Below are 18,213 nucleotides of genomic sequence, written 5' to 3'. Positions count from 1 at the left end.
CTTAAGTTGATAAGACAGTAAGATGCTCTTGTGGTTAATGGCTGCAATTATTTATGTTGCGTTGCACATGATCTAATTACCTCGACTCTTTCTACAGTCATTTGCAGCAGGTTTTATCCAAAGCAACTTACATACGACTCATAATTCATAACATCATTGCAGAATGAGGCAAATGCTAAAGGGCTACAAATAGCTTAACATACAAAGACAAATAATTAAATGTAAAATGATTACAGGGACAAAAATAAAGGCAACAACACTACTGGAAAAATGGAGGGCTTTAGGAACATTATTTAGCTCAGCAGGTAGAGCAGTCATCGCAGAAATGGAAGTTTCAGACTGGCATATGATGAAGAAAATGATGGCATATGAATGCTACATTATGATTTTTTTTTTAAAAACAAAAAAAAACTAAACAAAACATGGTAGTACTGATATAAAGTAGACTTCCATTATGTACTGCATTTACTCACACCTTCATATATGTAGGTTACCCTGGTAAAAGGCAGGTTACATTTGTCAGAATTTTTGGGTGGCACCTGGAGGCCAGAGATTCTGAGGCAAAGGAACCCAAATGTTATATCAAATGATCTCACGAATGGAATCACAGGAGATGCAATACATCAGCAAAGATTACCATTTGTATATATATATATATATATGTGTATATATATATATATATACATATATATATATATATATATATATATATATATATATATATATATATATATATATATATATATACACACACTACTGGTCAAAAGTTTTAGAACACCCCAGTTTTTCAAGTTATTTCTTGAAACTTGTGCAGTTTAATGTCTCATTGTGTTGCGAAATGAAGCATTGTACTAACAATCAAAAAAGAAATCACAGAATCAATTCATAAACCAAAATTTATTTTAAACTTTCGACTCATCAAAGTAACCACCTTTGGCAGATATAACAGCTGAACACAGTCGTGGCATTCTTTCAACAATAGAAGTTAAATATTCTTCAGAAAGTTCTTCCCACATTTGTTGCAGAAGTTCCTACAAATGTGTAGCACTTGTAGGTTGCTTTGCTTTGACTTTTCTGTCAAGTTCGTCCCAAACCAGCTCGATGGGGTTTAAGTCTGGAGACTGTGCTGGCCACTCTGTTTTCAAGCTCACCATCTTGTTCTTTTTTCTTCAGGTAGTTCTGGCATAGCTTGGACTTGTGCTTTGGGTCATTATCTTGCTGTAGAATGAACCCCTGACCAACTAGACGCATACCAGAGGGTACTGCATGGTGCTGCAGAATGCTGTGGTAGCCGTTTTGGTTCAGGGTGCCACTCACTCTGTACAAGTCACCAACCCAGGATTTAGCAAAACAGCCCCAGACCATCAGACTTCCTCCCCATGTTTGACAGTTGATGCCACACACTGTGGAACCATCCTTTCGCCTACTCGACGCCTCACAAAAGTCCTGCGTGATGAACCAAAGATTTCAAATTTTGATTCATCAGTCCATAATACCTTCTTCCAGTCTTCAGTCGTCCAATTGGAATGTTTTCTTGCTCATGCAAGCCTCTTTGTCTTAGTCTGGCATCTTAGCAAAGGCTTTCTTGCTGCAATTCGTCCTGTTAAACCTGCAGCTCGAAGTCTTCTCTTCACAGTTGAAACTGAGACTTGTTTAGTACGGCCATTATTAAGTTGTGCTTGAAGCTGTTGTCCTGTGAGCCGCCTATAACACAAGCTGTTAACTCTCAGAAACTTGTCATCAGATTTACTTTGGGTCTGCCAGACCTTTTCCTGTCAGAGTTTGCCCCAATTTCTGACTGCCTTTTGATGGTGTAGGAAACTGTACTCACCGACACCTTGACTTTCTTTGCAATTTCTCTGTAGGAAAAACCTATATTTTTAAGTGTTCTTATGGTCTGTCCTTCCTCCCATTTTTGCATTTTGCAGCAAAAAAACATTTTCTGCAGTACAAAACTGTTCAACTGATGCTCATCAGGTTATGGTACCAAAATGTGTTCAAACACTGCTTTTATGCAGACAGACAGGGTTGTAAGTAATCTAGCAAAGTTGGAACACCTGTAAGAATAAATATCATTAGATTTAAAGGGGGGGGGGTGGAGGTCACCCTTTATTGCTCCAGGAAAGCTTTAAATAATTTGGTCCCAGAAGAAGGACTTTTTGCATAATATTGAAATGTACATTATTTTTTAATTTTGGGTAACCTTTTTTTTTTTGTTGTTGTAATCTGGCAGTTTACCAGTTACTTTTGTACCATTTCAAGATATTTGTTGGACTTAGATGACTTGAATTATGATAAATTTGTGAAAAAATTGAGGTGTTCTAAAACTTTTGATCAGTAGTCTCAAAGGTTTTAAATGCTCAGACTCATCTTACCTTACCTCAACAATCGGCACTATGGGTTCCTCTAAGCAGCTGTCAAGAACACTAAAACTGAAAATAGTTGATGCTCACAAAGCAGGAGAAGTGTGTAAGAAAATAGCAAAGCGTTTTCAGATGCTAATATCCTCTGTTCTGAATGTAATCAAGAAATGGCGGTCATTGGGAACAGAGCAAGTTAAAGCAAAATCTGGAAGACCAAGAAAAAAAATCAGACAGAACAGCTCGCAGGATTGTAAGAAAAACAAGTCAAAACCCAAGTTTGACTGCACAATCCCTCCAGGAAGATCTGGCTAATACTTGAGTTGTGGTACACTTTTCCACTATAAAGAGGTACTTGTACAAATATGGCCTTCATGGAAGAGTCATCAGAAGGAAACTTCTTTTACATCCTTACCACAAAAATTTGCATTTGAAGTTTGCAAAGGAACATATAGACAAGCCTAATGCATTTTGGAAACAAGTTCTGTGGATTGATGAGGTTAAAATTGAACTTTTTGGCTGGAATGAGCACAGGTATGTTTGGAGAAGAAAGGGCACACAGTTTAATAAAAAAGAACCTCTATCCAACTGTTAAGCATGGGGGTGGATCAATCATGCTTTGGGGTTGTATTGCAGCCAGTGGCACAGGGAACATGTCACGAGTAGAAGGAAAAATGGATTCAATGGGATTTGAGCAAATTTTGGATGCTAACCTAATGTCATCTGTGAAAAAGCTGCAGTTAAAGAGAGGATGGCTTCTACAAATGGATAATGATCCTAAAAACACCTCAAAATCCAGGGTGGATTACATCAAGAGGCATGAACTGAAGGTTTTGCCATGGCCTTGACAATCTCCTGACCTCAACATAATTGAAAGTCTATGGATAGACCTTAAAAGAGCAGTGCGTCACAGATGGCCCAGAAATCTCAAATATCTGGAAGACTTTTGCAAGGAAGAATGGGTGAAGATACCACAAACAAGATCTGAAAGACTATTGGCTGGCTATAAAAAGTGTTTACAAGCTGTCATACTTGCCAAACGGGGGAATAGAAGGTACTAACTATGCAGGGTGCCCAAACTTATGCAGAGGCCATTTTTTGTTTTCTGTTTTTTTAAAAGTTAAAATGATGGAAATAAGATCAAACTTTTTTTTTTGACATGTTATAAGAATGCCTAATCTGTAATTTGATGCCTTTTGGAGATGTTCCATCTTTTGTTAGCTTCTTTCTGGCACATTAAAATAAATTTTTACCAGGGGTGCCCAAACTTTGGAGCCCCACTGTGTGTGTGTGTATGTGTATATATATATATATATATATATATATATATATATATATATATATATATATATATATATATAGATATATATATATATATATGGATATAGATATAGATATATATATTTTTTAACAGGCTTTGTGTGGGGGGATTACACAAATGTGGCCAGGACCTTGTTCATAACTATTTTACTAAACATGGCTTCGTTTTCTCATACTCCACATTAATAGAACTGTATCTGTTAAATGACATGCTATCTAGTGGCATACGCCGCCTAATATTGAATAGGGCAGTGATCTGTTTATTGATACCAAAGCCTGCATACGACATATTGGAAATGAGCTGATTATAAATATCCCCGTTATCATGTTATGCACATTCCTTGTCTGTTGTGTAATTTTGTGCAATCGCGGAAGTTTACAAACATTGTACAAACACGTGTGTTTATATAACATTTTAAATAAACAGGATGGACAAGCACATGAACAGTGTCAAGCTTTTTATTCTTTATAAAACAGCATTTATTCTCAATTAAGTTCCACCAACGCCTTTCAAGAGATGATTACATTGGTCATTACTACAATATTGCATGCATTTGTTTACTTTTGGAATTAGCTGCATGCAAAAAGAACCTAAGTGGAGAGGAAGTGCAATAGTGACAGCTTTTTAAACATCCTGAAATATCCTCTTGTGGAAAGGAATTCGCATACAAAGTGCATCACAATGGTTAAAAACCATGGACCTTCTACAACCTTGTTTGGCCTTGCTTTCTTAGGACTTGCACCTAAAGTAACAATGTGTGGGAATAAGGCAAGAGTAAAAGCTTACCAATAAGCTCCTTTTGTCTCAGCTTATAAAAGTAAAATATTTGTTAAAGTGCTGGCTGCTGCTGTTATTACATGCTCAGGGATCCCACTTATGCTATCAGGTTGTGCAGTCTGGTGTCAGCTTCAAAATACTAAATGCCTTCCATTTGACATCTCCAATCAGAAGTGACTTTAAATCCACATTTCATTGTATTCAGAAATGTAGGACATAGTTACAAGTAATCATTATTAATCCACTAAATTATTTATTTTGAGTTTAGCCTGAGAAGCCCTGTTTGCACCGACAGAAAAACAAAGAAACAAAAAAAAACCCTAAAAAGTTAAATCAAAGTGATTTTTACTAGGAACAGTTTGCATGAACTACTGAAATATCTCCTTTACATGCAAACAGCTCACTAACGCAAACTCTATATAACAACTGCAAAATTGTCTCTCTGTGATATAGATAACGCAGCATGACTGCATGCGCAAGATTTTAGGTAACTATTTTGATAAAACTGACATACAAAAACCACATGGTTTTTGTACATAAACACTGTCTCACAAGCTGCAGGTACTACGCCTGGCTTCTTCAGTATTTTGGTCCATTTGCATACATCTTGCTTGTTACTTGTCCTTTGCATGTGTAAGATAAGTGTTTTCTCACTGTGTTGACAGTTTGAGTACAAGCCTATGGTTTATTTACCAGGCTGTATTTCGCCTAATTTTCACTTAAATATGAAGTGACAGGAACAAACACCAGAGCATATTCCTGAATGTTTCAACATTTAAAGCTAACTCTGGCTGACTGTTCACTAGTTGTAGCATTTTGGCCATTTAAGATTTTTCAATTTTTCAACAGCCACTTTGCTTTTGAGTTTGAGGTTTTTGCTAAATACATAAAAAATAGTTTGAATTTTGTAAAATGTTCAGTATTATTTGTACAATTAAAGTGTAAAAGATGTCTATCAAGAGAATAATGGAATAGCGTAGAAAAAATGGTTTCATAAGCGCAAATACACATGACTTCATAAATCTGCATGTCTACTGTGCACGGAAAGTGTTTCTTTTCTCTTGTCTACGAGCAGTGATGCCCACTTCCCAAGTAATGCATCCTTATATCAAATAAAAATCAAACAGAAAGATGGAATGTTTCTAGGCCAGCAACTTTACAAAAAAGAAACAAATGGAAATTAGCTTTAAAGCTTAATTTTAAAGCATTTAAAGATGAACTCCAGAAGTTTTGAATAGCACCCATAGTAACCATGTCTCCCCAATATTCTGCTAAGTAAATGAATTTAAATGAAAATTTAAGTGTGTATGTTTTCTTTTAAAGGTAAACAGTGACTTGTCCATTAAGAATTTTTTTAAACCTGTAAAGTAATGGCAGTATCTTTTGATGACATGGAGTAGGAGCTATAAACTCTGAGATGTTTCAGTTCCTGCCTGTCAGCCTGGACTTTAGCAGGTTGTGTAATCTGCATAATAAAAAATGCTGGTGAACTGCCATTGTATTGTGACCATATATAAAGTGTTTTATGGATGATAAGGCTTTAGTGCTGAATGTGTGCTTGAGTCGTCTTTTCTCTGCTGAGATTCTGAGGATCTGGAGGCCTTCTAGTTGGATTTCTTCTGGTCATTGGTGCTTGCTCCTCTTGACTTGTTCAGTGCTACAGTGGCCTGAAAACAGAGAAGAGTAGACAGTTTATTCAACTGTATACTTACTGAAGACATTTATTCAACATTTTATGACATCAGTCATAATAAAACATAAATAATTATCACGTTTTATTTTTTTTTACTTTGCCAGCATATAATTTCAAACTGCTTCTGGTTTTGTGATAGCAGGAAATGAACTCAGTAACTCTTGCTGCTGGTAATTGTTTTTTCTGTTTGTGTACTGTAAATATGTTGGTTCATGACTATGCAATTTTTTTAAACTGCTGACTTGATCAAATTAGAAAAGAAATTAGTTAAAAGTATAAGTTGTGAAATAAAAGTTGTGATATAACCCAAAGGTAATTATTTGCAAACACGAGTCTTATTATCCCTTTGTACATTCCTTACATTTACTAAGGCCTCATTCACAAACAGTCTTTCTGAACAAATTTAATCTCAGACAGACTTCATTAAAAAACTGCAGCACTTTTGTGTCCAGCATTTGGTCTTAAGAAAAAACTCTATGAACAGGACAATGATTACAAAAATTTGAGTGCTGACCATGTTAAACTAAATAATTGTTTGTGTTGCTTTTATAATACTATTGCTAATACTAATAATAATAATAATAATAATTTTTATGGCCATTTTCGGGTGTTTTTATCTATGCAAATTAGGGACAGCTAGCATGCGATTTAAACTCAAGGAGACTGACATTCATCAGGAGAGATACATATAATTTAGCAGTCTATGAACAAATTATATAGCAGTATTTGCTATCTGGCTAGCAATATCATCACTCCTTACGATGACAATTTGGATAAGTTTAAGACACTTAAGCTTTTACCAAGTAGCTGGCAAAAAAGAAAAAAAAGTAACAGTATCAAGTCGATGCATAGTATATTCTAGCCTCAAATAAACCCACATTTCTAAAAGAGTTGGGATACTATGTAAGTTAAAACAGAATGTAATAATTAATAATTTTATAAACAAAACAAAAACGTGCATATTTAAACATTTAAAATATTGAAATTCATGGCAGAAACACGCCCTTTTCTTGTTTAATATAGGATTCTTATGGCTAAAAAGTTCTGGAACATGTCTTGTTTCTAAAGAGTTGCTAAATGTTATCAAAGTGAGGAATCAACTGGATTTTTCTATCAAAGAACACAAAAATCAATAAATATAAAGTTGTAATAGTTTTAAAAGTTTTAATTTAAGTTTTTTTTTTATGTACTTGTCAACTCAGAGGAAGTCTAGTTCTGCTAAAATTGGTTTGTGACACAACCGTTCCTTTAATCACAGTGATTCGCTTTCCACATGTTTTAACCAGTGACAACTCAAGGTTGAGACCAGGAGGCAGAATTGTAGTCATACAGGATTCTCTGCAGTCTCCCATCTACTGCCGCCCTCCCAAAACCCTAATGACTCTGTCTGCCCCCCGACCACGCAGAATGAATAAACCAAATAGCACATGTAAAGCAATAAAATCTCATAGAAATCAAAACAGTAAATTTACTGGAACAAAAAAATTAAATGTGGTTTACTCAGATCTCTTTTGTCTAAGTCTCTGTTAGTTAATTACGTGATTGGTGATTATAATAATTTATTTTGCCCAGCAGAAATCTGGCTGCAGCAAGAGGATCATGTCAATATTAATGAATCTACTCCACCTATTTGTTTAAATTTTCAGGCTCCTCTATTAAGGAACCAGCTCCCAATTTGGAAAACCTGCAGTTGGAAATACCCTGTCTACCTTTTAAATGACCATAGGCTTAAAACCTCCTTTTTGATAAATCTTATAGTTACGGGTGGATTAGTTCTGCTGTCATAGGCTTAGGCTGCTGAGGGATGCCCCATGATGCACTGAACACTTCCTTTTCATCCCTCTGTTCCTGATCTTCCATGTACAAACATAGGATGGTATTGGCATAATTTCTTCTCTTTCTCTAGGTCTTCTTGGGTTAAAAAAAAAGTGGCACTGTCTCCCTTTCCTGTCCTCTCCACTTTCACTGGTCGAAGCAGATGGCTGTCCTCTATGAATCAGGTTTTTTCCTTCCTGTTAATAGCAAGTTTTTTCTTTCCACTGTTGTTTCATGTATGCTCAGAATAGTGGATTGGATCAAAGTAACTAGGCTATTTATTATGAATTGGCTCTAATTGATGTGTCTGTAAAAAATACCCTGAGATTATCAAGTGGTACTCTGCAAATAAAGCTTAATTTAATTAAATGAAAAATAGATCATGTTTTTGTTTTTAAAGACCAACAGCTCCCTCTAGTGATTCAACAGGTGCATGACATTAACAGAGATATTACCGACAGTTTTCATAAACAGATAATACTGGTCAACCACCCCATTTGCACTTACCTGCTCCAGTACAACACCTGCAGCCTGGTCGATGGCTCCGCCCACATTTCGGTACCGACCAGAGTAGCGAATGAAAGCCCACGTCAACATGGCCATCATGACCAAGCCCAGAGTGCAGTCACACACCAAAGCAAAGGTGGACAGTCCAACAAAGAGCAACACGCCTGACAGCACATAGAGCAGGCAAACCAGGACGAAGAGCACTGCAGGTGTCCGGAAGGCGCTGAAGAGGTTTTTAGACTTTGACAACAAAGAAAAAATATCAGTGATGTAAGTAACATCACCACCAAAATCAAATTTATAATTCAGATGCTTAATTCTTACAAAGACAACACAAAATAAAGCAGAAGAGCATACGGAAAATGACACAAAGCCATACCTCATTGTGTTTGCTGAAAGACTGCCACATTTCCTCCAGCTCCTTTTCCAGCTGAGCTCGGTAACGGTCACAAAACTCTGGTCCTCCCATCTTCTTGGTGGACGAAAAGGTGTGAAGAGCATCCCTGAAGAAAAAGTTATGTTTCTCCTCCAGTGAGTCAGGAGCCACATATGGCAGATCTCCACCACACATCTAAAACAAACACACAGAACAGACAAAGATTTATACAAATGATCAATCCATCGCAGTAAAAACCTATCAAAGCCTACACTAACATGAATAAAACAGAACTTATATTTTTTTTCATTTAACAAATTCCCAACAGGGATTAACAAAAAGAGTAAGATGTGGTTGATGTTTATTTACAACTCACCTTTTCCATGTTCTTGTAATACTGATCTTTAGCTGTTGCCACAGCTGCAAGGTTGTTGGCCTCTGCTGTAGCCTGGCCAATCAAACGCGTTAGTCATAAAGCAGTCTAATCTCCAAATCACCAGACTCAAGAAAACATTCTTCTGTAAGTTATGTTAATTCTGCACATACCATAAGCATAGTCTTGGGTTGTGGCAAGTCTTCTCCCTGGTAAATCTTGATGTAAGCCTAGTTAAAAAAAAAACAAAAAACAAACAAACAAAAAAAAACATATATGTAACTGAAGGTATGACAAATTGCTTGGATTAAGCAGGGATGTTCAGAGAAAAGAGAGTTTACCTTAAAGAACTCAAGCAAGCCTATACATGTAACTTTATTTCCATTTATTTCTTTTTCTGCAAGGCGGTCTGGGTGCAGCAGTTTAGGAATCAGATTCTTCAGCTGTTCTTTGAACTCTGGGGCCACATCTGAACATATAAAATATATCAACACCCAGGGGTTCACTTAGTACACTGGACACTGTTTAATGGATTTATTTAGCAAATTGGAACCAGATAAAAATGTGGAGATCTTACCACAAAGCTGTCCTCGAAAAGAAGGGCTGGTGGCAACCTTCAGCCCGGGATGAGGCAACAGGAAGCAGGAAATGTTGGTGAAGCATGAATGAATGTGCTCCCTCACTGTTTGCAGCTCTTCATGTTGGGCCTCTTTAACCTATAATGGAACATAATTTACCATTTAAAATCAGTTATGCACCTATTCATTGTGATGTATTTCTAATGAGGTGCATAACGAATAAGAAAGAGATATTTTGTACCTGCAATCGTTTATCCAGGAAGTCGTTTCCACCCTTAAAGCCATATTGATATTCGTAAGGAAAGCTCCAGTCTCTGACGAGAAACATCAATGACTGTAAGAGAGGGAAGAATTGTGTTTAGGTTAAAAACGAATATAGATACAAACTGATGATAAGCACCCAACCTCTGCAAAAATGTGTGAAATCTGGTGAATTTCTTGTACCTGAAAGGGCTTCTGGAATATCTCATCCATGGCCAGACGACCATACTCTGTGAAAAGCTGTAAGGAGAAGGCAGCCATGTTAAAAAAAAAAAAAAGAAAAGCAAAATCATGCTGACATAAACTAATGAGTACATCAAATGTCAGTGAAGTTTCTCACAGAAGTATCTGTTAACCACAGAAAAGTCTAACCTGGAACATTTTCTTGGGTTTTCTCATTTTTGCGATAAAACGTGTTGCAGTCTACCTGGGTTGAGCTTGCATTCAACCATTTAGTATCTGATCTGCTTAACAATGTCTGTGCATTGTTAACATAGTGGAGAAATACATGGCTATCTGTGCAGGCAGACAGTGATGCAGACACCAGTGTAGGTATGAAATGCTATGGAGGCTACAGATCCTTGATGTCACAGACTCTGGTTTAGATCCCAACTTGGTGCCCATTGTTGCAGTTTGCCTCTTTGCCTGACCCCTTTTCCAGTCTAGCTCCAGTAAAATGAAAACCATGAGCCTAAAAAGACTTTAATCAGATTGTCTCATGCAGAAGATTAACCCAGGACTTCTCAAAATACTCAGACTGAAATGCTAATCATGCAAAACTGGTCTTATGGAGTCCCATCACTACAAAGTCCAGCTGTAAATATGAACAAGTCAACTTTAAGGTTTGGGTACTGTAAGAGGCTTATCTAAATTACATTAAACATATGTGAATATCATTTTCTTAAAGTGGAATCTTAAGAAACACGTTTGCTTGCGTCATATTAGGGCTGGGCGATATGACGATATATATCGTTTGGACGATAAAGCCTCATATGAAACGATAGACATTTTCTATCATTTACGCCAAGATAAGGTGCTTTGCTGCAGTATTTTACGTCAAGATGCGGTTTACGACATGCACGCTGCAATATATAAACAAACATGGGGAAAGACGGTAGCAGACGTGTTTCAGAGCAGGATAATTCTCTAAAAGATGACTTGCCAACCAAAACTGATGAGCTTGTTCATAAAAGAGGGGAAATTTCTGTCGCATGGATGCGGTTTGGATCAAAAAAGACCAACAACTGACCAGCTTACAGTCCCAACAACAGACTCCAACAGAACTAACTCATTTTATTACCTCCGCAAGAATCAGGATAAAGAATAAAGAACAGAGTCAATGAGCAAATGCCGCAAAAGCAGCATCAAGTGGTGGTGAAACCACTCATATTAAACTCCAGACGCAAACGCTGCAACAGGCATTTACCCGTAAAACGCCGCGCAACCATAGTTCCCGCAGATGGAAGGAGATCACTGCTGCCGTTACGAAGCACATCTGACACATAACTGATGACTGATTTAAAATGACAAAAACAATTTTATATTGTTTTTGTAACTATATAAAATTTTATATTGTATTTTATATCATTATGTGGATATAAAATGAGCTATATCGCGATATGAGATTTTGGTCTTATCGCTCAGCCCCCCATCATATCATGCCATGCTTATGCATACAGACCTGCAGCTGCTGCAAATCATCCTCCTGAATGTTCTGTGAGAGATTGTAAATCTACAAAAGAGAAACTTTGTAAATACACAGCGACAATAATAAAAGAAGAATCTTTAGGTCAGCGATGATCAGAGATCAGTCACCTGAACAGAACTTGTCATGGTGCTGAGGGCAAAGATGGTGGCACAGTCCTTCACAGTAGACTGGTCATCAAACGCTCCCTGAGTGTCCATCAACACCACAGCCACCTACAGCAGCAGAAGACATGGCAGCATGCAACATTGTGTAATGTGTAATGATTTAACAGCATATGAAATGCTAGAATGGGAATTGTACAGTTGAAGAAACATTAAGCCAAACATAAATATGATGAAATTTCTGTCTGACAAAGAAATAGGAATGAAGAAACTAAAAATTAAACTAAAATTTTTTTAATGTAACCATTTTTTTGTCTACCAATACTGAAACACTCAGTGATGTTAAATTAAAAAAGGAGGAGGTGGGGCACTCTCATCCAACATGATATTATGTGAAATTACATCAGAAATTATGGTGATTTTAAACACTCAGGATGGGAGAAATGAAGGAAATGATTTAACATGAAAAGTGTTGAGGTTTTTACAATGTTTGGCAACAATTCCTCTATCTCCAAAGCCTCAGAAAGGAATGAAAGAGCAACACTGAACATACAGGAGTTTAACTATTGGTGATACAGCTGATCTTAAAGCAGAGAAAAACATAAAATATAATAACATACTGAGAGAGACATAACTTGCTTTGGCAGATATTTGCTGCAAGTAACTAGATGTGTCAATAAAAACAGTTTAAGAAGTCCTAGATCTACCAAAGAGTCCCAGATTCAGGTCAACAAGTGTGTTGTTCACACAGCTCTGAGTACATGCAATCAGAGATGTCACAGATACAGTATGGTATGAATGTTGTCAAAAAATAATTGCAATTTTTTGATTATCATGATTATTTTGCATCAATTAATTTTCCAACACAATAAATGTGTAAAATCACAAGCCCTTCTGACAGGTCTTTAAGTTGTAATTCAAGCTGTCAAACTTAATCTGTTTATGGAAAGAGATTATTCTGTGGAATTAAAGCATTTATCTTTTGTATTACAATAACATATAAACAGCAAAGTTATTACTAATTTTATGTTGAAATCCGAAACTTGACATTATCTCAACGAGAGAAGCTGGTTTTGGACACATAGGTGCCTTGTCATAGCGGTGAACAGAATCCACCAAATATCACTTTATTTTTCTCATTTGTGAAGTTTCTGTAGTTTTTAAACCTACATTTAGAGGATGGCAACAGAATAATGCATTTGATATATCAAATAACTGTTTTGATTCTATACGTTAGCTGCACGTAGTGGTTCAGACATGATCTTCAATTCAATTAAACTTCATTTATATAGCGTCAAATCACGGCAATGCCATCTCAAGACGCTTTACAGACAGGAAAGAAAAAAAGAAAACATAATGAAAGCCAATACATAACACCCAAAAGATTGAGTTGGAAGCTCCAACTCAATCTCCCATCCTGAGCAAACACACTGGTGACAGTGAGAAGGAAAAAACTCCCTTTAACAGTTTTTAACAGTAACCTTTTATGGAAAGTGATGATAATGAGCAATCTTTAAGATTAATTTATTGTGCTGATTAATATTGCAATGAATAAATTAATTGTCACATTCCTACCTGTGATGTCAGACAACACATGCTGACATGGTACGTATTGAAAAATTAAACTAGTAAATTAATTAATGTGGATATTTACCTATAAATTGACACATTACAAGTTGATGCAACATATGTGCGTTTTTATCTTTCACTTTTGTCATTCAAACATCATTATTATTTTTATGATGCATGAAAATATTAGCTCTGGATTTTAAATAATAACCATAAGGACTATCTCATAAATCTTCAACAGAAGCTGTAAGTTTAGCTGCTCATGTCAATATCTCAGTTACCTCTGTCCCATCAGTCCTTTGGACAAGGAAAACTTCACTCCACAGCTGGATGCCTGTTGTTTCTGGTTCTGAACCACCTCTCCAAGAAAATCCAGTCAGAGGCTCATCATCCTGACCCAACCAGTCACCATCACCCTGCAGAAACAAACATAACAAATTAAAAAATACCGGGAAAAAAAAAAAAAAGTATCATGCCATTTATTTTCTATTAAGCAGCAGCAGCAGTCAGTTTGCCACGAGTTTTGCATCATTTATAACCGCAGGGAATAGGGTGCAGAGCTTTCAGGCCATAATGAAGACAGGGTTTTTTTTTACCATCACAGAAATACTTCCAGTGTGCGATGCTTCCACTCTCAGACCAACGCAGAGATACTGATTCATTCTATACACTTGTAGAATAGATTACTGTAATAACTTCTAAAGAGACTATAAATCCTTTAGAGCTTTTACAAAACTCAGCTGCTCGTCTGCTGATGAAGACCAGAAAGGGATCTCATATTACACCGTTTTAAATTCTCTGCAATGGCTCCCTGTGTGCTTACAAATTGAATTTAAAATACTTTTATTAGTTCTTTCTTAAAAGGTTTTAGCTCTATTTATCAGACTTGCTTTTAGCTTATAAACCTCCCAGTGATCACAGGACATCAGGGGCTTGTCTGTTTATTCTATGTGTGGGGACTAAGTTATATGGAGAAGAATCTTTTAGTGTTCATAGTCCTTGCCTGGGTTAGTAAAGCTTTTGATTAAGGTTTTTTTTGTGCAACAACTGTTTTTTATAACTCCTATTTTATTTTAAATTTAGTTAATTGTATTTAATGTGTCTTTATTTTAATAATGTTTATATTCTTTTTTTTTTTAAATCACCTTAACATAATTTATTTTTCCATGCCCAATGTGTTTATTGAGGGTTAGGACAGCGCTACTAGAAACAATTCTAAGTATGTATGGGTGTGTGATCATGTGTATTGTAACAAGTGTTATATGCTGCATATATGTCTGATTTATGGGCTTGTGATCTGATGGATTATAAAGGTAAAAATGTCTAGTCTTTTTTTTTGTTGTTTGTTTGTTTTCTCTTTATATTTTTAAAGTAAAGAATTTAAGTATGTTCATTTTATTTTTGTACAAAAAGTTTTATTTTAATATATAAGGATTGACTGGCTGATAAATAATGATCTACTGGCAGTTTGAAAGCTAAATGAGCTTTAAAAAGAAAAGAGGGAAAAACGTATGACAAATCAGGGAGTACAGCATATTTAGAATACATGCAAATGCAAGCCTTTTCAAAACACAGTCCACTCCTTAAGAGAGACAACTAAAATCTCAATTGAGAAAACAAGTCTGTTCACATGTTACTACGGGGATGGGCATTACTGTTGTATGACTGCATGTTTTTATTGTTCGAGCATTTAGTAACTTTACAGAATCTAAGTTCAGTGGAAAAGGAGAAATTACAGTCCAGACTTGCTGCTCCTTAGAATGACAAAATACCAACATCCAGCACTTAGGCACCCTTTGAGAAAAACAGATATGAAGGACACGATCACTGAATACTAAAAAGAATATCAGAGTGCAACCTACCTTTCTGTACATGTAACGGATCATAAAATCAAGCAGGAAGCTTTTTCCTTTCCTGAAAGCTCCAGCCACCGAGAGCACCACCACATGTTTGTCTCGGACTTCAGGAGCCAACAAAATCCGAGCCAAAGCCTCTGTGTCCAATGCGAAGGCATGATCCTCTTTGGAAACTGTAACAATTTGAACTGGGCCTGGTTCACTCCCCATTGTGCGCTGTTAATGGTCCCTGTGAAAATTAAAGGTAAAATCAAGAAGCTTTCAAAAAAAAGTTTCCATACCTTGCTATCATAAAAATGTCACAACATAAAAAAAAAAACTTGGCTCCAATAAAACTTATTGGAGAGTAACTTTTAAAAGAGGAATAAATAATGTCAATATTGATTAGCTGTAGGCATTAAAGGTGGAGTATGTAAGATTTTCAATATTTTCAAAATAAATTAACTAATAAAATAACTACAATCATAATTAGATAGTTTTTTGAACATGTAGGTTCCAGTCTGTCCATATTTGATGTGTTATTAAATTACAAGTTTAATTAATGACAAATGACAAAAAGCTCTTTTCTTTCTTTTTTTTTTTTTTTTACTGGTAGGCAAACATTTAAGAAGGGTCTGTCATTAATTAAACTTGTAATTTAATAACACATCAAATATGGACAGACTGGAACCTACATGTTAAAAAAAACTAATTATGATTGTAGTTATTTTTTAGTTGTTTTTTTTTTAAATATTGAAAATCTTACATACTCCACCTTTAACTTCAAACATATTAAGGAACTGAATGGCAAGCACACAAAAAAGCTGTTTATTCACTGAAAACCATTTAGCCTGTGATAGCTGAAAAAAGGACATTAGACAAGCTCTGGTCCTTCAGACAATATTAAGCTCTGTGCAGAACTGGAAGTGGGTTGCTCTTAGGCGTGTCATGCTGCTCTGCCTGCAGCTTATAGATTCAGCATGCTCTCTAATACTCTGTTCAGGTCGGCTGCTTCAAATGGTGCCTTTGTTGCCGATTTTTGGTTAAGATACAATAGTGCTTCAATAACTGGTCAGTGCATCACAATCAAACTCACTCCATCAACCATAACTTAACATCTCAAAAGGTGTGGCGCTGAGGAGCAGCATGCCAGTCATTTCTTTGCGATGATAGCGTGTCAAAAGCTATCACGCACTGTGCAAAAAATCTTCAGCTGAGAAGTTTCCCGTAATCTCCATGTTGCTTTGCAATGAGGAAAGGCAGCGTGAGACTAACTAAACCGCATAGCACATTTTCTAGACACACAACGACGCGAGCTTAGCCGTCGAAAGAGGCTTTAAAGCAGTAACAAGGAGCTTAAATGTTTGCTGAAGTTAACGTGGATGTCTCCTGGTTAACTTACGTGACGATGGTCATGTAGCTGCACGCATTCAAACATAAACAAAGAGCTATTTGAGATCCGTACGAGCTGTTGATAAAGCTGATGATGGATAATACAAGACAGCATTTCAATGCGTATAACTAAAAACAACTTGTAAAGGGCTTATATGCTTTTTCTAGTGTTGTTAACAGAGTGACGTTACCTTTGGTGTCTTCAAAAAGCTTCAACTCAGTCTCATGAGAGTCGAGAAACGACTAACTTTTTACACTGGCACGAAAACAACCATGAGAACTTTTTTCCACCACGACATTCGCATACTTCCGAGTTCCGTCTGCGCAATGTCACATGGGAAATGGAGTTTCGAAGTGAACTCCAGGCTTTATCTGGGTTCGTCATATGACTACATGCCCCTTTGTACCGACTCGGGTTTGGGAACTGTAGTTTTTTTTTTTTTTTTTTTAAAAAGCGACGAATACGGAACTATCGAACACATCATGTAAAACAGGAGAGGCATTTTGGGTTTACGCAAATCATATTCCAATCATTCTCATAGATGACACAAACACTGTAGCTTAGCAACAGAACTCTGGTCTGAAGGAGTGAATGTCTGGCAAACAGTGTCGGTATAGCGCCGTCCAGCGGTATTATCATAGACCTTATAGACAGTCTATGGGTATTATTCATACAAATAGAAACATGAAATCAGCAAAATAATTCTGAAAATAACAAACATACAGCAAAACATTTATAAACAAATACATAAGAGAGAATACATTTGATCAGAACAAAACAAAGATTTTATTCACATTACAGTTTTGTATTTGTTACGTTACAAAATCTAAAGCTTTTGAAAATACATAGAATTTAAAGAAAGAATTTCAGTGAACTTTATTTTAAATGGCAGTGGGTTAATCCAACTGTTCCTAATTGAAAATAAAATATTAACTTATAAGATCATACCCAGGATTTATATTGTATACTGAAAAGACTGTAAAATGTTTGAGAACACACAGTAACATGATGAACATAAAAATGAGCCCTGGAAAAAGACTTAATTTTAAAAATGAAAAAAGTATCATTGAAAAAATAAAAAAGAGCACAAAGAGATAAACAGAAATCAAACTGGAAGTAATCAAGTTACTGATATTGACAAGTGCTTACCACAACTTTTTTTTTTAGCAATGTGTGTGGAAATTTTGCACATTTTGTCATCCAGGGTTCAGCAGTACATAAATCAACTTTACCTTTGGGAAACTTAATTGAAAAACGATATATTTTCTTGAGCTGGAAGCACTCCTTCCACCCCTGAGAATGACTTTGATCTGTTGCACTAAAAAATAACCTCATTAATACTTTATCATTAGTTTAAAATAGTGTATCCATACATAGCTGGTAATGTTCATTGTGGTGGTGCTGAGTTCAACTTGTTCAGGAAAAGTGCTTGAATACATTTGGAGTCATGTGATCCATAGTTTTGAATCAGTCCACCTATGGATCTTTATTGCTATCTAATTTCACATCAACACACAATCAACCAGGCAGTGTCAAGGTCTCAGAT

At 36.1% G+C, this 18,213-nt stretch overlaps 1 protein-coding gene across 1 annotated transcript; it reads right to left on the bottom strand.

Moving 5' to 3' along the window:
• Nucleotides 1–4,135: 4,135 nt before the first annotated feature.
• Nucleotides 4,136–16,955, bottom strand: LOC306763655 (atlastin-3-like). Its single transcript, XM_079250521.1, has 14 exons — nt 16,858–16,955; nt 15,302–15,524; nt 13,721–13,855; nt 11,877–11,981; nt 11,743–11,793; nt 10,245–10,301; nt 10,042–10,134; nt 9,800–9,938; nt 9,564–9,691; nt 9,396–9,452; nt 9,226–9,297; nt 8,853–9,044; nt 8,474–8,713; nt 4,136–6,125 (listed from the first exon to the last, which is right to left on the bottom strand). Exons 2-14 carry the CDS (start codon nt 15,503–15,505, stop codon nt 6,063–6,065), a joined length of 1,536 nt encoding a protein of 511 aa, XP_079106647.1. The 5' UTR covers nt 15,506–15,524; nt 16,858–16,955; the 3' UTR covers nt 4,136–6,062.
• Nucleotides 16,956–18,213: the final 1,258 nt, after the last annotated feature.

Source organism: Telmatherina bonti, assembly GCF_933228915.1.
Source record: "Telmatherina bonti genome assembly, chromosome: 12".
NCBI classification, from domain to species: domain Eukaryota; kingdom Metazoa; phylum Chordata; class Actinopteri; order Atheriniformes; family Telmatherinidae; genus Telmatherina; species Telmatherina bonti.
Note: the sequence above shows the minus strand (reverse complement) of the source record. Positions and strands in the feature narration are given on the sequence as shown.

Coding starts and splice junctions, on each gene's coding strand:
- LOC306763655 (XM_079250521.1), bottom strand. CDS start 15,505: ATGGGGAGTGAACCAGGCCCAGTTCAAATTGTTACAGTTTCCAAAGAG. Junction 10,135..10,244: donor TATTCCAGAAGCCCTTTCAG/GTACAAGAAATT, acceptor CCTCTCTTACAG/TCATTGATGTTTCTCGTCAG. Junction 9,453..9,563: donor GCTTGCTTGAGTTCTTTAAG/GTAAACTCTCTT, acceptor TTTTTTAACTAG/GCTTACATCAAGATTTACCA.